General features: G+C 38.1%; 1 protein-coding gene across 2 annotated transcripts in view; it reads left to right on the forward strand.

Moving 5' to 3' along the window:
- LOC127617928 (regulator of G-protein signaling 17-like) overlaps nucleotides 1–18,929 on the forward strand; it is a 28,655-nt gene that overhangs the window by 4,848 nt on the left and 4,878 nt on the right. For both annotated transcript variants that reach the window (XM_052090102.1, XM_052090103.1), the window contains 3 exons: nucleotides 3,741–3,871; nucleotides 5,935–6,009; nucleotides 13,642–13,873. In XM_052090102.1, coding sequence (XP_051946062.1) covers nucleotides 3,741–3,871; nucleotides 5,935–6,009; nucleotides 13,642–13,873 — 438 coding nt within the window. The remainder of the gene's footprint in view (nucleotides 1–3,740; nucleotides 3,872–5,934; nucleotides 6,010–13,641; nucleotides 13,874–18,929) is intronic.

Consider the following 18,929-nt stretch of genomic DNA (forward strand, 5'->3'; position numbering starts at 1 on the left):
GGCAACATTTTTTTTGTCCTTATCATGGCAATGCATTTCAATCAGCAGTGATCTTTAAATTATGCACCACACGTTGCGACTAAAAGTCAGCCAACAATCCCCTGTGGTTATGTCATACAGTGGGATATTTACCAGTGGCATACTGGGAAATGATAATTTGATACCTTCCCAGACCTCCAATTCCATCTAGTGCCCAGACTGTTTGTCCCAAAATATTGGGATCAAATATCTATGTGATGTGATATGGTGTTTGTGCTGTTAAATCCTGATTGTTTTCCAGAAAGCTTTGTGGTAAAATTAACAAATTGTTTATGGTGTGAGGCATCATGTTTAACCGTGTTAGTTATCACTTTATTCATAATCTTAATTTGTAATTCATGGAGGACATTTGTAGAGCCTACAAGTGATTAGAAAATAGATTTTTAATTTATTTTTATTATGTATTTATCAGTTATTCAGTTTCATATCTAAAAAAAAAAAAAAAAAAACTTTTGAATTATTATCATCTATAAAGTTCCAAGATGCTTTTATGATATGATCAGTTTCAATAAAATTGTCTAACAGAATAATGTGTTTAAATAACAATGGTAAGGTGATGGATCATTGTGATCAACAACAACACTCTTGCCTATTTACTTTCCCAAAAGAAGGCTTCTCAGAAACACATGCAATTAAATGGCTTGTTTGTGGTTAGGATCCATTGCATACTCCAATGTTGTGTTAAACAAACTAGTGATATTAGTAAAGCTAACATAGAAGAATAAATTGAAAATTATTTTAGTTCATGTTTGGTCTCTGCTTGTAAATGTAAAGGAAAAAGTCCCAATGGGAAGTGGAGCAAAGCCTCCAATGTACTGATCCTCATGGATCCCCTTTATCATCAAAAAGCCAGGTCTGAATAGACTTTCAGATGACCAGATATAGAGGCACCAGTGAATTTAGTTTCATAGACATTTTTACCCTGATTTGATCCAAATTGTATGTATTTATTTGTGAAAGTTTGTTTAAAACAAAAAAAAAAGCACAAAAAAAGAAAGAAAAGAGAACTAGAACATACAACAAACCATAATGGGGGAAGGGAATAACAAACATGCCAGTATCAAAGAGCAATCGGAGTAGAACGTAGAAAAAAACAAAACTCACAGAGATATTACAGAGTAACAGAGCCTGAGGCAAGTGGATAATTTATATCTAATTTTTAATAAATCTTTTCTTTCACCTTTGTAGTTTTCCCTTGAAGAATATAAATTTGATTGAGGTTATATTTAGTTTAAACATTTATAAAACAGGAAATAACCGCCATTACATTTTTACAAACCATATGCTTAAAAGAGTAGTTCCTGCAAAAATGAAAATTCTGCCATTTTTACAACATACATGGAAAACAAAAAAAGTTAAGATATATTACATTTGATTTCTATCCACTTGCTCAAAGTACATGAAGCTAAATTCACTGCTACCTTTAATGGTCATCTGAAAGTCTCTTCAGACCTAATCAATGAAAAGAATGTCGGAGGTGCTCTCTTCCATGGAATGAAAGTGGATAGGGGCTAGGGGGTGTCAAGATAAAAAAAAATAAAAATAAAAAAGCAGCATTAAAGGATCATAACATAATTTTTTTATGGCTTGTGCACTATTCAAGTCTCCTGAAGCCATATGATAGTTTTGTGTGAGAAACAGATCGAAATTTGATTGAAAATATTGAAAAAAGTTTGAAACCTTGCTTGACAACTGTGGTCATCATTCTTTTTCTTTGCATGGAAAAGAGCAGCTTGGACATTCTGCTATAATGAACCCTTTTCACAGACTGTGATTCGTTTCTGCCCGATTTAGCAGTGTAAAAATGTATCGAACGTTTTTATACTTGCAATTTTTTTAATATTTATTTTAAATTTATAACATTATACCTTGTATTATATTACCCTGGAATTAGTTAAAAAAAAACCGAGTTACCACAGATGTGATGAGGTTTCTAATACAGCTGTTGAGAAAGTGAGAGTACATTTTCCATCTTCTCTATTCTGATGGCCGTAATCCATTGTTCTCTATTTTATTCTTTAGTTGGAATGTTGAGGAAACGTAATAGGGGCATTTTTCTTTTGATGACAGAGCAAATATGTTAGCAAAAATGATATTAGGTACAATGTCCCAATCACTCCCATTCATCGCTATTGAAGTTCATCCTGCAATCGTTTTCTTTTGCATTCCAAAACAAGGACATGTAAAAAGGGTCCGTTAACTCCAAATGGGTTCCACAGAAGAAAGCAAGCCACACAGGTTTGGAACTACATAATAGTGAATAAATAATTAGAGAATTTTAATTTTGGGTAAACTAAGCTATTCCATTTAATGATTTACATCCTTAAGAGAAACGGTTGCAACTCCTCATGTGTTAAAACATGTCCTACACTACTACTACTACTACTACTACTACTACTACTACTAGTGTGTGTGTGTGTGTGTGTGTGTGTGTGTGTGTGTGTGTGTGTGTGTGTGTGTGTGTGTGTGTGTGTGTGTGTGTGTGTGTGTGTGTGTGTGTGTGTGAGAGAGAGTGAGCGTGTATTTATCACTTTGTGGGGACCAAATGTCCCCATAAGGATAGTAAAACACGAAATTTTTGACCTTTGGGGATATTTTGTCGGTCCCCATGAGGAAAACAGCTTATAAATCATACTAAATTATGTTTTTTGAAAATGTAAAAATTCAGAAAGTTTTCTGTGAGGGTTAGGTTTAGGGGTAGGGTTAGGTTTAGGGGATAGAATATAAAGTTTGTACAGTATAAAAACCATTATGTCTATGGAAAGTCCCCATAAAACATGGAAACCAAACGCGTGTGTGTGTGTGTGTGTGTGTGTGTGTGTGTGTGTGTGTGAGTGAGTGAGTGAGTGAGTGTGTGAGTGTGTGAGTGTGTGAGTGTGTGAGTGAGTGAGTGAGTGAGTGAGTGAGTGAGTGAGTGAGTGAGTGAGTGAGTGAGAGTGTTTCAGCACTCTCTCTCCATTCTAAATCTCAGACTTATTTGCCATCTTGTCAGAGGAAGGAATGTGTAGTTTAAAGAGGGAATTTCTTTTTCAATCTTTATTTCTGTCTGTCAATCTCTGCTTCTTTCCTTTTAACCCCTACGGACATCCTCTCACATGCATTCCTGCAGATTTCAGTTGAATAAGCATCTAACAGTAGTGTAGGAAGTAGGCCTAGTTCAGCATAATTTCCATTGAAATAGTTTTCAATGCAATACAATGCAATTGTATTAATCCCTATGGTTTTGGGTACAGGGTGCAATAGACAAACAGATACAGACACTGGGGTAGAGGCAAAGTGAAGATGTGACTGTTTAGTATTAAATTAAGAAATATGTATCTTAAAAATATTTATAAAATATATAAATAATATCCAGATCTATATCCAGAATATAGAAGGTAGTAGTTACAAACTTTTAATAGAGATATTGCACTATAATCTTAATTACTTTCATCTAGTGTTTTATTTTATTTTTATCTTACTTCATCCTAAAGGGATATTTCACTTCACCCTAAAATGAAAATTCTGTCATTGTTTCATAATTTACCGTTCTCTTGCCCTGTTCCAAACCGTTAGCCTCAGTCACCACTCATTTTCATTGGATGTAAAAAAGATTAAATGAAAGTTAATGGTGACTGAGCACGTCAGTATCTGTAGTTAACAAGAGCAAAGGCACAGGCACCCACTATTATGTCTCTAATCAGATGTGTCTCTCTCTTCAGCCTCAGAGTGTGAGTGGAGTTGAAATGAGGAAAAGGCAGCAGGGACACATTGAAGGATCCCCACAGGCGCCAGGTCACCCGAGGCCTAACACCTGCTGTCTGTGCTGGTGTGGATGCTGTAAATGCCTTTGGTATGCCCCATATTTCATAACATTTTGCTGTCAGTAGAAAGATGTGATTGTGTAGTCACTAACATTTGCTCAGAAATGAGTTGTGGTTTGGGGCTAAATTTCAGTTTTTCCAGAGGGACAGTTCACCCCAAAATGAAATTTCCATAATTTACTCATCCTGATTACTCACCCTGATTGTGTTCCAAACTCATATGACTTTCTATTCTATTCTTTAGATGAACTCAAAAGCAGTGTTAGGCAGTATGTTAGTCTCCATACAATGAAAGTAAATGAGTTTGGAACACATGAGGGTGAGTAAATAATTATTTAATATTTTGGGTAAACTATCTCTTTAAGTAACATACAGTCATTGTAAGTGTTCTGTCATTGCCACTGGCCTCAGGCATAGACAACATCGGTGTAATTTGCAAAATGTTAGTGCCAGTTATTTATTTATTTGTTTTATGCTTAGGCATTGTTGTAAGTAAAGCCTTTTAAAGTCCTCCTGCATGAATATCAAGAAAACCTCAGGATGTCATGTAAGACGATTTATCAAAAATAATGTCTCATTATGCAAGCAAAGTATTGTGCATTATTTTACTATTATAATAATGCTCATAAATATACAAATACACAACATTGGGATCTTTACAATAGATATTTTATTAATCCCATATAGGAAATTAGGTTGCATTAAGCAGTACAGAATATGCAGAATATAGATTGTGTCATAGAAAAAGTCTGTATTTAAAAAAGATTCACAATGTACACCATATACATTACAATAAATAGACAAAATTAGACTAATAAACATAGACAAGAATACACCACACAAATAACATATTCTACAGGTTTTACAACAGGATATACACAGTGTGCACAAAAACTACCTATTGCACATTTTACAGCCATACAGTGTATAGTGGTTGAGCATTGCACATGTAGTAAATTGCAAAGTGATTTACAGTAAACTATTATGACTGCCAAGGTTCATAATTTACATTGGCAGTCTTGCTTAGCCATAGCTGTTAGTGAGGCTGAGAGCCAATCAAATTTGGCCTGCCCCTACAAGTTTGCCCTTACAGTATTCATATTGTTTACAAGGCAAAAATGGTCTTGATTATTTTGAATCAGACCCGTGAAGAAAGTAACCTCTCAACATCCACTGCTGAGAGAGTTTGCCTGTATGTTTATTATTTATTCATTAATTTCATTCACAAATATACTGTTATTCTTTGACCAAAAAAAAAGAACCAGTGTTTCTTAAAGAGTAAAATTAGCTTGTTAAAAGATAAAAGTCCATAGTTTGAGGCTAGCTGGGCCATTGGACAAAGAAAGATTGGATAGGCTGTTGCGCAGCTTGCAGAGGAACTATAAATAACATGAATGTGTACAAGTATTGCATGAAATAAAGAAAACATTTAGGAGGCAGTACAAACGCTTGTCTGTTACCTTGGGTTTCCACATCCATCCCCCCACCTGCATTATCTGCTCAGAACAGCTATTTCTGTCCCCACATCACATGCAAAACAGCTGTGTAGTATGTTATATATTTAGAGTCTTTTCAGCATGTTGGACCCCATGGCTAACATATCCAGTTATACTTGCTCCATGGAGACTTTATTTGAGAAACGGAGTGGTTGTGCACCTGTACAAATCCCCCAACACTGACAGATTCTATGACTATTCTGTTGCATTCATATATGAAATTAAGCTAAAAGTCTCTTGTTGAATTTCACCTCAAGTTTGGCAACTGACATGTTTTTTGCCTTATTTTGGGCCAAGAACCCATGTATCAGTGATTGTGCACGTAGCTGAGAAAGGTGAATACTTTTGAATCTATGCAAGAATGTCTGATTGGGGATGTTGCTTGTCAGTAATTTTATAGATAGGAATGGCACCTGTCTGTAATTTGGCATAATAGTGTCGATTTCATGGTACACAAACATTTGGAATCAGTATGCCGATTTCCTGTGTGATCATGTTGGTGGAAACCCTGTTGCACGGTAATCAGTGCAACGTGCAAGTTTATTTTAAATACCACTGTGACTTTGCTGTGTCCAATGCTTTTCTGCTTACCCTAGGAATGAAGACAGAAGGGAGCGCTCAGAAAGGCAAACTTGTACAAAGATGGACAGCATTGAAGCAACAGAGGAACCGTAAGTAGTTAATAACATTATATATTTTGTATAATTTTATTTATTTTTGCATCTGTTCATGCCTCTTTGACCACATACTGTCTGTCCACTTGAAATTATTATTTGTTATAGTTTTTCTCCAGTCTAATGTGTTGTGTAACAGATGATGAAATATTAGTGCCATTATAAGCAAGATCAGATTTTTATACTGAAGTCAGTAGATTTGTAGCCATGCAAGTTTTAATAAAGGAGAAGGTAAGGATGTTATTGAAACTCACTATTATTGGATGAAAAATAATGCTCAGTCTGAAGGAAAGACTATAGATCTGCTTTGTTCTTTTAATGCTTAAACACTATAAAGTCTCTTGGTAGATTTCGATCATGAACGACTCAAATGATTAATTGCCTCACTCATTGCACATAAGACACTCATTTGCTGCCACCTTGTGACATTTCCAGAAGGGGTCATTGAACTAATCAGTTCATAAAATTTAACAAATTTGTGAAACAGAAGAAAGCCTCACCAAAATACTCTTTATTTTGCAGCTAATTCTGCACAATTGTAATCTTGAATAAACTTGAATCACTAAAATAGCTGGAATTGATGCTTTTAGTTTATTCATAAAAAAAATATCCCCAGAAAAAATGTCTGTGGTCCAGTGATTGTCTTAACTTTTTCACCCCTCATGAGTTTGCAAGAACAAATCTACAAATTAGAAAAGACGCAAATTTGTTGTTTTTTCACTACTCCTTTAGCGCTCTTGCCACCTGTGACCTCACACAGCATAGCCATGTGACTTGTTTTTATTTTTTATAATATAAATTGTTTGTATATTCAAACATACAAGCTACTAAGACGGACAGAAAACATGGACAAGCTCTTGAAAAGGACAAATATTGACAATGGCTAGCCTATGTGGAATAGTGGTGTGCCGTAGAATTTTTTTGTTGTAAAAACTGTGCCGTTGCAGAAAAAAGGTTGGGAAACACTGCCCTAAGCCACACTTGCATTGTCTAGGCTGTGTGCTTAGGGTCATTGTCCTTTCAGAAGGTGAACCTTTGGCCCTATCTGAGATCCTGAGCACTCTGGACCAGGTTTTCATTAAGGATATCTCTGTATTTTGCTGCGTTCAGCTTTCCTTCAACCCTGACCAGTCCCCCAGTCTCTGAAAAACACCCCCACAACATGATTCTACCATTACCATGCTTCACCGTTTGAATGATATTGCGCAGGTGATGAGTGGTGCCTGGTTTCCTCCAGACATGATGCTTGGAATTGAGGCCAAACAGTTCAATCTTCATTTCATCAGACTAGAGTATCTTGTTTCTTTAGGTGTCCTTTAGGTGCTTTTTTGCAAATTCCAAGCGGGTTTTCGTGTGTCTTGCACTGAGAAAAGGCTTCTGTCTGGCAACTCTGCCATAAAGCCTAGATCGGTGGAGTGTTACAGTGATGGTTGTCCTTCTGCCATTTTTTCCCATTTCCACACAAGATCTTTGGAGCTCAACCAGAGTGACCATCAGGTTCTTGGTCATCTCTCTTACCAAGGCCATTCTCCCCAATTGCTCAGTTTGACCAGACAGTCAGCTCTAGGAAGAGTCCTGGTTGTTCCAAACTTCTTCCAGTTAAGAATTATGGAGGCCACTGTGCTCTTGAGAACCTTCAAATCAATCAAAATCAAATCACTTTATTGTCACACTACCATGTACACAAGTACAACAGTAGGTGAAAGTCTTGTGTGCCGTTCCGAGCAACATAGCAGTCATGACAGTGACGAGACATATACCAATTACAATAAACAACATATTTACACAACACAATTATAATATACAATGTACAGTAAACAATACACACAATATAAAATACACATACAATAAAAATAAAAAATAAGAGTATATAAAAAATATATATATATACAGTAGTTGTATTGTGGAGAATATAATTATGACAGTCCAGTGTGAGATATAATATTAATAAAGTGCAGTGCTGATTATTGATCGTGAGAGATCAAGTGTTCAAAAGTCTGATTGCTTGGGGGAAGAAGCTGTCATGTAGTTGGCTGGTGTGGGTCCTGATGCTGCGATACCGCCTGCCTGATGGTAGCAATGAGAGCAGCCCATGACTCAGGTGGCTGGAGTCTCTGATGATCCTCCAAGCTTTTTTCACACACCGCCTGTTATATATGTCCTGGAGGGAGGGAAGCTCACCTCCAATGATGTGTCTGGCAGTTCGCACCACCCTTTGCAGGTCTTTGCGGTTGTGGGCGGTGCTATTGCCGTACCAGGCGGTGATGCAGCCAGTCAGGATGTTCTCTACAGTACTGGTGTAGAACCGTGTGAGGATGTGGTTGTTCATTCCAAACTTCCTCAGCCGTCTCAGGAAGAAGAGGTGCTTGTAAGCCTTCTTCACAACTGCCTCAGTGTGGACGGACCATGTGAGTTCCTCAGTAATGTGGATATCGAGGAACTTGAAACTGCTGACTCTCTCCACTGGTGCTCCGTTAATGGTGATGGGGCTGTGTTCTCTGTCTTTCCTCCTGAAGTCCACTACAAGCTCCTTGGTCTTACTGACATTGAGGGAGAAGTTGTGCTCCTGACACCAGCGTGTCAGAGTGCGCACCTCCTCTCTGTAGGCTGTTTCATCATTGTCAGTGATCAGACCTACCACCGTCGTATCGTCAGCAAACTTAATGATGGCATTGGAGCTATGTGTTGCCACACAGTCATGTGTGTATAGGGAATACAGGAGTGGGCTGAGAACACAGCCCTGCGGGGCTCCAGTGTTGAGGGTCAGTGATGAGGAGATGTTGCTGCCCATTCTAACCACCTGACGTCTGCCTGACAGGAAGTCTAGAATCCAGCTGCACAGCGAGCTGTTTAAGTCCAGAGCCCGGAGTTTCTCATCAAGCTTGGAGGGCACTATGGTGTTGAATGCTGAGCTGTAGTCTACAAACAGCATTCTCACATATGTGTTCCTTTTTTCCAGGTGGGAGAGAGCAGTGTGTATTGTAGATGCAATGGCATCATCAGTGGAGGGTTGTTGCAGTAGGCAAACTGCAAATGGGTCCAGAGAGGTGTGCAGCACAGAGCAGATGTGATCTCTGATTAACCTCTCAAAGCATTTGCTGATGATGGGGGTCAGAGCAACAGGACGCCAGTCATTTAGGCAAGTGATTTTGGCTTGATATGGTACAGGCACAATGGTTGATGTTATGAAGCATGTGAGGACTATAGACAGGGACAGGGACAGGTTGAAAACGTTTTTATTCCCTTTGTACTCCGTGATGATGTTAACTCCCTTCCACATACTTCTAGAGTCGGTGGTGTTGAACTGTCCTTCAATTTTGTGCCTGTACTGGCGTTTGGCTGCACAGAGTTACGGAGGGCATAACTGGCTTGTTTATGCTTCTCCGCGTTCCTGGAATTAAAAGCGGAGGTCCGCACATTAAGTGCTGCGCGAACATCACCGTTAACCCATGGTTTCTGGTTGGGATATATCTGTATTGGTTTGGTTGGCACAATGTCCTCTACGCACTTCCTGATGAAACACGTTACGCTATCAGCGTAAACCTCGATATTGTCATCAGAGGCGGACCGGAACATCTCCCAGTCCGCGTGGTCAAAACAGTCTTGTAGCATAGGGTCTGATTGGTCCGACCAAAACTACAGTCTTGTAGCATTGAGTCTGATTGGTCCAACCAGCACTGGATCGTTCTGAGGGTGGGTGCTTCCCGTTTTAGTTTGTGCCTGTAAGCGGGCAGAAGCAGAACAGAAGAGTGGTCTGATTTGCCAAATGGTAGGCGGGGGAGGGATTTGTAGCCATCCCGGAAAGGAGAATAGCAATGGTCCAAAACCTGGTCCCCTCATGTGTTGAAGCTGATGTGGTATTTTGGTGCGACTGTTTTAAAATTGACTTTGTTAAAGTCCCCGGTAACAATGAATGCAGCCTCAGGGTGCGTGGTTTCCTGCTCACTTATACTCCCATACAGTTCCTTGAGTTCCCGGTCTGTGTCGGCTTGTGGCGGGAGGTACACAGCTGGTCGACACAGAAGCATGAGATATTCCAGATCAGGAGAGCAGAAAGACTTGATAAAATGTACGTTCCTCTGATCACACCATTATTTGTTCAATGCAGCTGACATATTTTTTGTAGCCTTCCCCAAATCTGTGCCTAGACACAATCCTGTCTCTGAGCTCTGCAGGCAGTTCCTTTGATCTCATGGCTGGGTTTTTGCTCTGATATGCATTTTTAGCCATGAGACCTTATGTAGACAGGTGTGTGCCTTTCCAAATCATGTCCAGTCAATTGAATTTGCCACTGGTGGACTCCAATCAAATTGTAGATACATCTCAATGATTGTCCAGAGAAATGGGATGCACCTGAGCTACATTTCAAGTGTCAGAGCAAAGGGTCTGAATACTTCTGTCAATATAATGTTTCTGTTTTTTATTTTTAATAAATTAGCAAAGATATCAAAAATCATTTTTTTGCTTTGTCATTATGGGTTATGGAGTGTAGATTGATGTGTGAGTAAAAAAGCATTTTAGCAAACATAACAAAATGTGAAAAAAATGAAGGGGTCTGAATAATTTATGAATGCAATGCATATATATAACTGGATCACTGATGAAACTGCTAGAAGGAGGTGAAGCCACCCAAAGTGTTTGAGCGGCCATATTGGCGTGCCCAAACTGTCATAGTGCATCAATGACTGACGGGCAAAAATGCCACCTGTTTCACTGTCTCTGACCTGCGGGTATGACGATCACATTTCACCCTCTAACGACAATTATGTTTAATGTTTAATTTGCTCATTATGGATAATATTCGTTATGAGGGAGAAAAGATATACACGGATTGAGATGTCGGAGCAGTCACCTCCCACGGTGTGCAGCTTATTAGTACAGCACGATTACCAAAGGAAACGGAAAAACTGTCCACAAGTTGTAATGTATGTAAAAAAAAATCTGTAATATCTGCTTGTTTTAGGGTGACAACATGTCCTTTTACTCTGAGGGACTTTAAAAAAGTCAGACCGGGATTTCTAAACAGGCGCGTAGATAGCCCTGGGCTTTTTGGGATAGAGCCCCAAATTATTTTTCTCCTGCCCCGAATTATTTCTTCCTCATTTCCATACCGTGCATCTGTATTTTCCCTATGGTTGCAAGTAGCTGTAGCATCGCCCCTCCCCTGATTTTAGCATGAGCAGAAAATTGCCAGTGTGCGGACTCTGTGGCTGTGTCCACAATAGCACATGAGCATACTAATCTTACTGTTTCTGCAATACAAAGATATGGCAGAACTAGTAAGAGTAGTATGCAAGTATGCTATTCCAAACAGCGAAAGAGACACGCGCATCCATTTCTCTTGCGTATTTGAGTGAGAGACTGAAACCAGAGTGTAATGGAGAAAGAAGGTGATCAGAAATGGATATCCAACAGTTTTGTGATAAAAAACACACATTCGTCAGATGAGAAAAAGGAAGCAGGAAAAACCCTCATGGTTCGGGCAGCTGCAGCCCCAGCACAAAGATTACTTTGACCCAGGTAGACTGGTTGTGGTAGGGCAGGTTAACATGATGTTCCAGAGCAGCTTTAGGCTGGAGACAGTAAACCAGTAGCAAAGAGCTGTTCAGGTTGTGGTCCACAAGCCCGGAAGAGAATTAACCATTGGTTCCCTTGGGATTGTCCCTTGGGGTGTTATTATGGGAGTTTATTAAGGTCTGTGGTAAAAATTACTTGTCGATACGTGGACATTTTGTTCTACAACATATATTAACACACTTTCATATGTCAAAGTGAATTTTTTTTAAAATCACACGACGGCTTCAAAATTCATGTTTGAGGTATAAAAGTGTGTAATAGATGTTTTAGAATATAACTCATAAGTTGAAAAACCCCATTATAAAACCCCAAATGAAAATCCAGAGTTCGCCTACAAATTGATGTCATGACTGTACAGCTCTATAATGTACAGTAGGGCTAAAAGGATTAGTCGTCGTTATTGACAACGTCGACAATAAAAAAATTGCCGTAAAATGTTTTAATTGTGGATATAACTGCATTTAAGATGTAATGCCGGGGTGTTTCCTTTAAAGAGCTCTAAATAGTCGTTTGAGCTCATTTAGCGTAACATGAGATCATATTAAACTCTAAAAATGATGCACGAGAACAGCACTGCAGCTCGCGCCTGACTGAGGAGAGAAAGAAAACAGCTCACAGTCCAGATGCACTCTATACTTTACAAACAGCTTCAGGTGATGTAGATCACAAAGTATGAGGGAATTATACACAAATACCAAATAAGTAAATACAGAAGCACTCTCATTGTGGAATAAGAGGAGTCGGAGCTCTTTAAAGGAAACACCTGGTGTTACATCTTAAATGCAATTATATTTAATGCATTATAGCTTTAATAAAGTTCAAATAATACGGAAGCAGGTCATGTTATTAACTACAAACTCAGACTCTGGCATTTCTTTGTGCGGTCTGCGCCTCTTCTATGTGTTGCGCGAAGTGTACTAATCTAAGGGGGAGAGACTGGAACTGCACCCGGCTGATGCGCACACTGTTGTGTGGATGCTCATCCCTCGAGCACGCACTTGCTGCAGCTAGATTATAACGCGATGGCTCGCGACTTATTGAATCATAAAATATGTCACTGTGCATTTCTTGTTGTGAAGAAAATTGGCAATACACAGCTTTATTAATAAGAGAGAGTTTGTTTTTTTGTGAGTTAAAGATGGATTGAATTGAACAGAAAGGTGAGAGAGGGTAGTCTTTGCCCCATTTTACACAGCAACAAAATACATTAATGATTTGTTTTCCGATAAACAATTTATTGGAATGTTTTCCAATAAAAATATCTAAAACTCTTTTAAAAGAATGTACATTTTCTTTAGCAGCTGTACTGCAGAAGAAATTTTTTTTATCTAAGAATATTAAATATAATATTATATAATATTACAAATATTTTAAAATATCTAAAATCCTTTAGAAAAGATGCATTCACCTGAGAAGCAGCATGTAAGATATTTATACTTGCTTTTAGAGAACTTGAATACAAGTATATTTTGTCTTTACTGCACTCGCAGAAGTATAACCAAGTGAATAAAATACACGTATATACAAAATACATTTATATTTAAGATACATCCTCTTAAAGCGAGTCTATCTTATATGTTGCTTCTCAAGTAAATTCATCTTGTTTTAAGGATTTTTAGACATTTTTTCATGTAAAACAAGACAAAATCACTTGATAACAATAGGTTTTTTTTTTTGCAGTGAATATCTTTACTGAATTAAACTTAATAAAAGTTATCTTTTTCCTCTTTATTGTTAGTAAGCATGCTTAATACAATCTTTTAAGCTGGGGCACGTGCAGAATAATCAGTTAAGAGCTAATGATTAATCTTTCCAATAATCGCAGAATAGTCGAATAATCGTTCTAATAATCGTTAGATTAATCAATTGTCAAAATAATCATTAGTTGCAGCCCTACTATACAGTATATAAACTTCCTCGAAGCTTGTGAATGAATTAAGCTGTATTTAGTTTTTATGTCTTCTGTTAAAGCAGCTGTTTTTACACAATATAAGCTGTTATTATCAATATTACTCTGGTCAGTATCAAATATGTCATGTCTCATGTTTCTAGGCATCCCACACTGGATGAAGTGATTGCCTGGTCACGGAGCTTTGAGATGGTGATGCGCTCTCCAGAGGGGAGGGATGTTTTCCGGGAGTTCCTGCGGTCTGAGTACAGTGAGGAAAACCTGATGTTCTGGATTGCCTGTGAGGAACTGAAGAAAGAATCCAACCCATCGGCTATTGATGAAAAAGCCAGGATCATATATGAGGACTATGTCTCCATTCTTTCACCAAAAGAGGTTAGATGTGAAACTTAACTTTCTGTTAGGGTCCTATTTTAGCTATGCGATATGTCATACGTGCAAAATCAGTAGGGTATCTTCATGACATTTTTTTATTTACTTACAAACAGGCGCTAGTCTAGGTGCAAGTGGGTTGGCGAATTATGCATGCAAATCACTAATGTGCTGAGTCAAGTGCAGTTTAATTCAGAGGTTCTTCTCCGGTTAATGCACCGTCTGCTTCCTATTATATATTCCATTCCCTTTCAAGCAATGCCAATATAAATGAAGACAATTGAAGACTACCTATTAATAATAATTTTGTAGTGTAAAAGGGCTGTATATAGTGCATTATAAAAATAGAAATACATTGTTCCGACTTACATTGTTCCAGAGCTATGGTGGTTAGTGGTAAAATATTATGGAAGATGTTTGTTTTTCCTCCTGCCTCTGCACCATGATGTATGTGTAGACTAGCAGTCAAGACGACATTACAGAATAATGCTTTCCTGCTCTCCCATTGTTCGTTGTTTTGTAATGTATATTTGTTTTATGTTTCTCTGTTTTATGTTTTATGTTTCATTTCCATCCTTGAGCTTTGGAAATGCACTATACAAAATAAACTTATTATAATTATTATTATTATTGATCTACTGACACACAAATCATGGTTTTAAATGGGTTTGATAGCTCTTTAATATCATCTGCTGGAGGAATCCCCAAAACTGCAAATACAGAAAAGGAGTTTAGACTTTGCACTGAAAGCTGACGTGCTTCACAGATGCCTTTGCACAATGACCTGTTTCTCAGGAAAATATCAAATTGCGCTTTGCGGCACTTCATTGTGCAGTTTAACGTGCAATGGCAATGCGCTACCTATTATACAATTTTTGAGAGAGCTCTTATTCTAAGCACAATTAGAATAAGTAATTCTAAAAAATAAATAATTCTGAGCATAATTTTCGTTTCAGCATAAAATGCTAGTGGGTGTGGGTGAGAGTGTTTGCGCTACTGTGGGTGTATGCTAGGGATGTGCAAGACAAGTTGACTAAATGGTTCTGATGCTGCTAGTCGAAACTGGTCGGCTAGTCGAAACTAGTCGGTTAATATTTTTTCCCATTAAACTGTTCAACATTTTTATACATTTACGTTTGGCTTTATATTTTTACAAATGCTGCGCTTAAATTACTGTCATCTTAATGTTACAGATGTTAAATATAATTAATAATACAAATATTTAGGCCTGTCACGATTATTAAATAACCATCTGATCACGGTTATTTTATCTGTCCAAGGTTATTTGAGACAACCGTGATTTATTGGGTATTAAAATTCCATTCACATTTTATGGGAATTTTAAGCGAATATATGTGTGTCATTCAGTTGAACATACCGAGACCGAGTGTCACTGAGCCGCACCACTGAGGTCAACCAGCTCCTGTCCTGAAGAGGCCGTGAAGCACTTGTGCCAAACTCCCACGAAAATATAAACTAACAAGTATAAACTGTGATAGTGAATGCAAAGCTCTCCGGTTTCACTTTAAACGATTGGTAATTGCAAATGTTCCTGGTTCATACATGCTGTGTTAATGTCACGCATGCAGTGACAAAGAGGAGACGACACACATTTACTCTATTTCTGTAGAGTGACAAAAATATGAAGTCTCAAAAGTTTTACTTGATGACAAGTAAGGACTGTGGGTATAAGAGTATTCAAATAACGTGTGAAATTGAAGAAATTGGGAAAAAATAAATTATTATTTCATATTTTAATAAAAATATATTATAATAAAAATTATGAAATATATGGGTTAAAAAACAAAAAGTGTAATGTTGAAGTCATAAGTTTACATTCAACTTAGCCAAATACATTTAAAGTCAGTTTTTCACAATTCCTGATATTTAATCATAGAAAATATTCCCTGTCTTAGGTCAGTTATGATCACTACTTTATTTTAAGATTGTGAAATCTCAGGAGGCCTGGGTAGCTCAGCGAGTATTGACACTGACTACCACCTCTGGAGTCACGAGTTCGAATCCAGGGTGTGCTGAGTGACACCTGCCAGGTCTTCTAAGCAACCAAATTGGCCCGGTTTCTAGGGAGGGTAGTCATATGGGGTAACCTCCTTGTGGTCGCGATTAGGGGTTCTCGCTCTCAATGGGGTGAGTGGTCATTTGTGTATGTATCGCGGAGAGTGGCATGAGCCTCCACATGCTGTGAGTCGCTACAGTGTCATGCACAGCAAGCCACGTGATAAGATGCATAGATTGACTGTCTCAGAAGGACAAGGAAGTAGTGTGAATTGGGCATTCCAAATTAGGAGAAAAAGTGTCAGAATAATAGTAGAGAGAATTATTTATTTCAGCTTTCTTTCATCACATTCCTAGTTGGTCAGAAATGTACATACACGTTGTAAGTATTTGGTAGCATTGCCTTTAAATTGTTTAACTTGGGTCAAACTTTTGGGTAGCCTTCAACAAGCTTCTCACAATATGTTGCTGGAATTTTGGGCCATTCCTCCAGACAGAACTGGTGTAACTGAGTCAGGTTTGTAGGCCTCCTTGCTCGCACAAGCTTTTTCAGTTCTGCCCACTAATTTTATATTAGATTGAGGTCAGGGCTTTGTGATGGCCACTCCAATACTTTGACTTTGTTGTCCAAAAGCCATTTTACCACAACTTTGTAGGTATGCTTGGGGTCATTGTCCATTTGGAAAACCCATTTGAGACCTAGATTTAACTTCCTGGCTGATGTCTCGAGATTTTGCTTCAATATATCCTCATCATTTTCCTTCCTCATGATGTCATCCATTTTTATTAAGTGCACCATCCCTCCTGCATCAAAGCACCCCACAACATGATGCTGCCACCCCATGCTTCACGGTTGGGATGGTGTTCTTCAGCTTACAAGCCACACCTTTTTTCCTCCAAATATAACGATGTTCATTATGGCCAAACAGTTACATTTTAGTTTCATCAGACCAGAGGGCATTTCTCCAAAAAGTAAGATCTTTGTCCCCATGTGCACTTTTAAACTGTAGTCAGGCTTTTTTTATGGTGGCTTTGGAGCAGTGGCTTCTTCCTTGCTGAGCAGCCTTTCAAGTTGTCAATATAGGACTCTCTTTACTATGGATGTAGATACTTGTCTACCAGTTACCTCCGGCATCTTCACAAGGTCCTTTGCTGTTGTTCTGGGATTGATTTGCACTTTTTGCAAAAACTACATTAATCTCTAGGAGACAGAATGCATCTCCTTCCTGAGCGGTATGATTGCTGCGTGGTCCCATGGTGTTTATACTGGTGTACTATTGTTTGTACAGATGAACGTGGTACGTTCAGGCATTTGGAAATTGCTCTCAAGGATGAACCAGACTTGTGCAGGTCCACAATTTTATACTGAGGTCTTGGCTGATTTCTTTGTATTTTACCATTATGTCAAGCAAAGAGGCACTGAGTTTGAAGGTAGGCCTTAAAATACTGTACATCCACAGGTATAAAAAGAAAATTGGCAATACGCAGGTTAGTCTTCGAAAACAAGCCAAAACAAAACAAATAAAAAATAAATATTTTGTTGCAGTGTACAATGGGACAAAGACTACCCTCTTTCACCTTTCTGTTCACTTCAATCCATCTTTAACACACCAAAAAAACACTCTCTTATTAAAAAAGCTGCGTATTGCTAATTTCCTTCACAATAAGAAATGCACAGTGACATATATTATGATTCAATAAGTCATGAGCCATCACGTTATAATCTAGCTGCATTCGTGCTCGAGGGATGAGCGTCCACGTGACAGAGTGTACATCAGCCGGGTACAGTTTCAATCTCTCCACCTCAGATCGGGACACTTCGTGCAACTCATAGAAGAGGCACTGACCACACAGAGAAATGCCAGTTATGGAGTTTGTAGTTATTTACATGATCTGCTTCCATATTATCTGTATTATTTGAACTAAATATAACTGCATTTAAGATGTAACGCCAGGGTGCAAGTTTTGCTACAGCGAAGCGTCAGCTCCAGTTCTACTTATTCCACAACGAGAGTGCTTCTGTATTTAATAATTTATATTTTTACATTATAATTCCCTCATACTTTACGATCTAGATCACCTGAAGCTGTGAAAGTTTAGAGTGCATCTGGACTGTGAGCTGTTTTCTTTCTCTCCTCAGTCAGGCACGAGCTGCAGTGCTGCTCTCATGCGTCATCATTAAAGTTTAATATGATCTCATGTTACGTTAAATGAGATCAAACAACTACACAACAATGAAAATTTGTGTCTACAATTTTTTATTGTCAACATTGTCAATTACATTGACTAATCGTTTCAGCTAGAGGCTACATCACAGGCCTATTTTTTTTGTCATATAGCTATTTTGTTTTTACATCGTATCTGTTAGGTCTATTAGTTAACGTTCTTTACTGAACAGCTGTTATATTAGATCAATGCACGTTGTGAAATATGCACAACTTTTCAGTTAATTTTTTTTCTCTCTCTTGTAGATTTGGCTTACCTGTTAATTATTTTCAACAATGTCCTTAACTATGTTATGTTACTTTTAATTGGTGAATTCCATTTAGAACAGGCTATTAGTTTTGCTCTATTGGTCCTGCACTATTTATTCAATTGTTTTTAGTAAATATGCATGTACTCACAAATGTTATTTCAGTGAATGTGGGTTATGTTCTTTATTTAATGTACTATGATCAAAATGCAAGGCAATCACGTCACAGATAAATGCCCCTTTTCTGCTGAATTTGGCGTCGGATTTGGAATAGATTAAGCATTTTAAATGTGTCGCATCGACACATTTGGTTTCTTATTTTTTAGATTAATCGACTCCAAAATGTTAGTTTAAACATCAGTGAAATCAGTTGTTCCGCACATCCATATGTGTATGTGGGCAAACTGTGGGTGTATTTTATCTAAATGAAGTAGCGCAATTTGCTATTTTCCTGAGAAATAGGCCATTGCGTCTCAGCGCAATGTCCAAATTCAGTTCCTGCATTTGCAGTTTGGAGATTTCACCAGCAGGTGGTAATACATTTCAAATCCTTGACAACCACTGTCGTAA

Source organism: Xyrauchen texanus, chromosome 24 (assembly GCF_025860055.1).
Source record: "Xyrauchen texanus isolate HMW12.3.18 chromosome 24, RBS_HiC_50CHRs, whole genome shotgun sequence".
NCBI lineage: Eukaryota > Metazoa > Chordata > Actinopteri > Cypriniformes > Catostomidae > Xyrauchen > Xyrauchen texanus.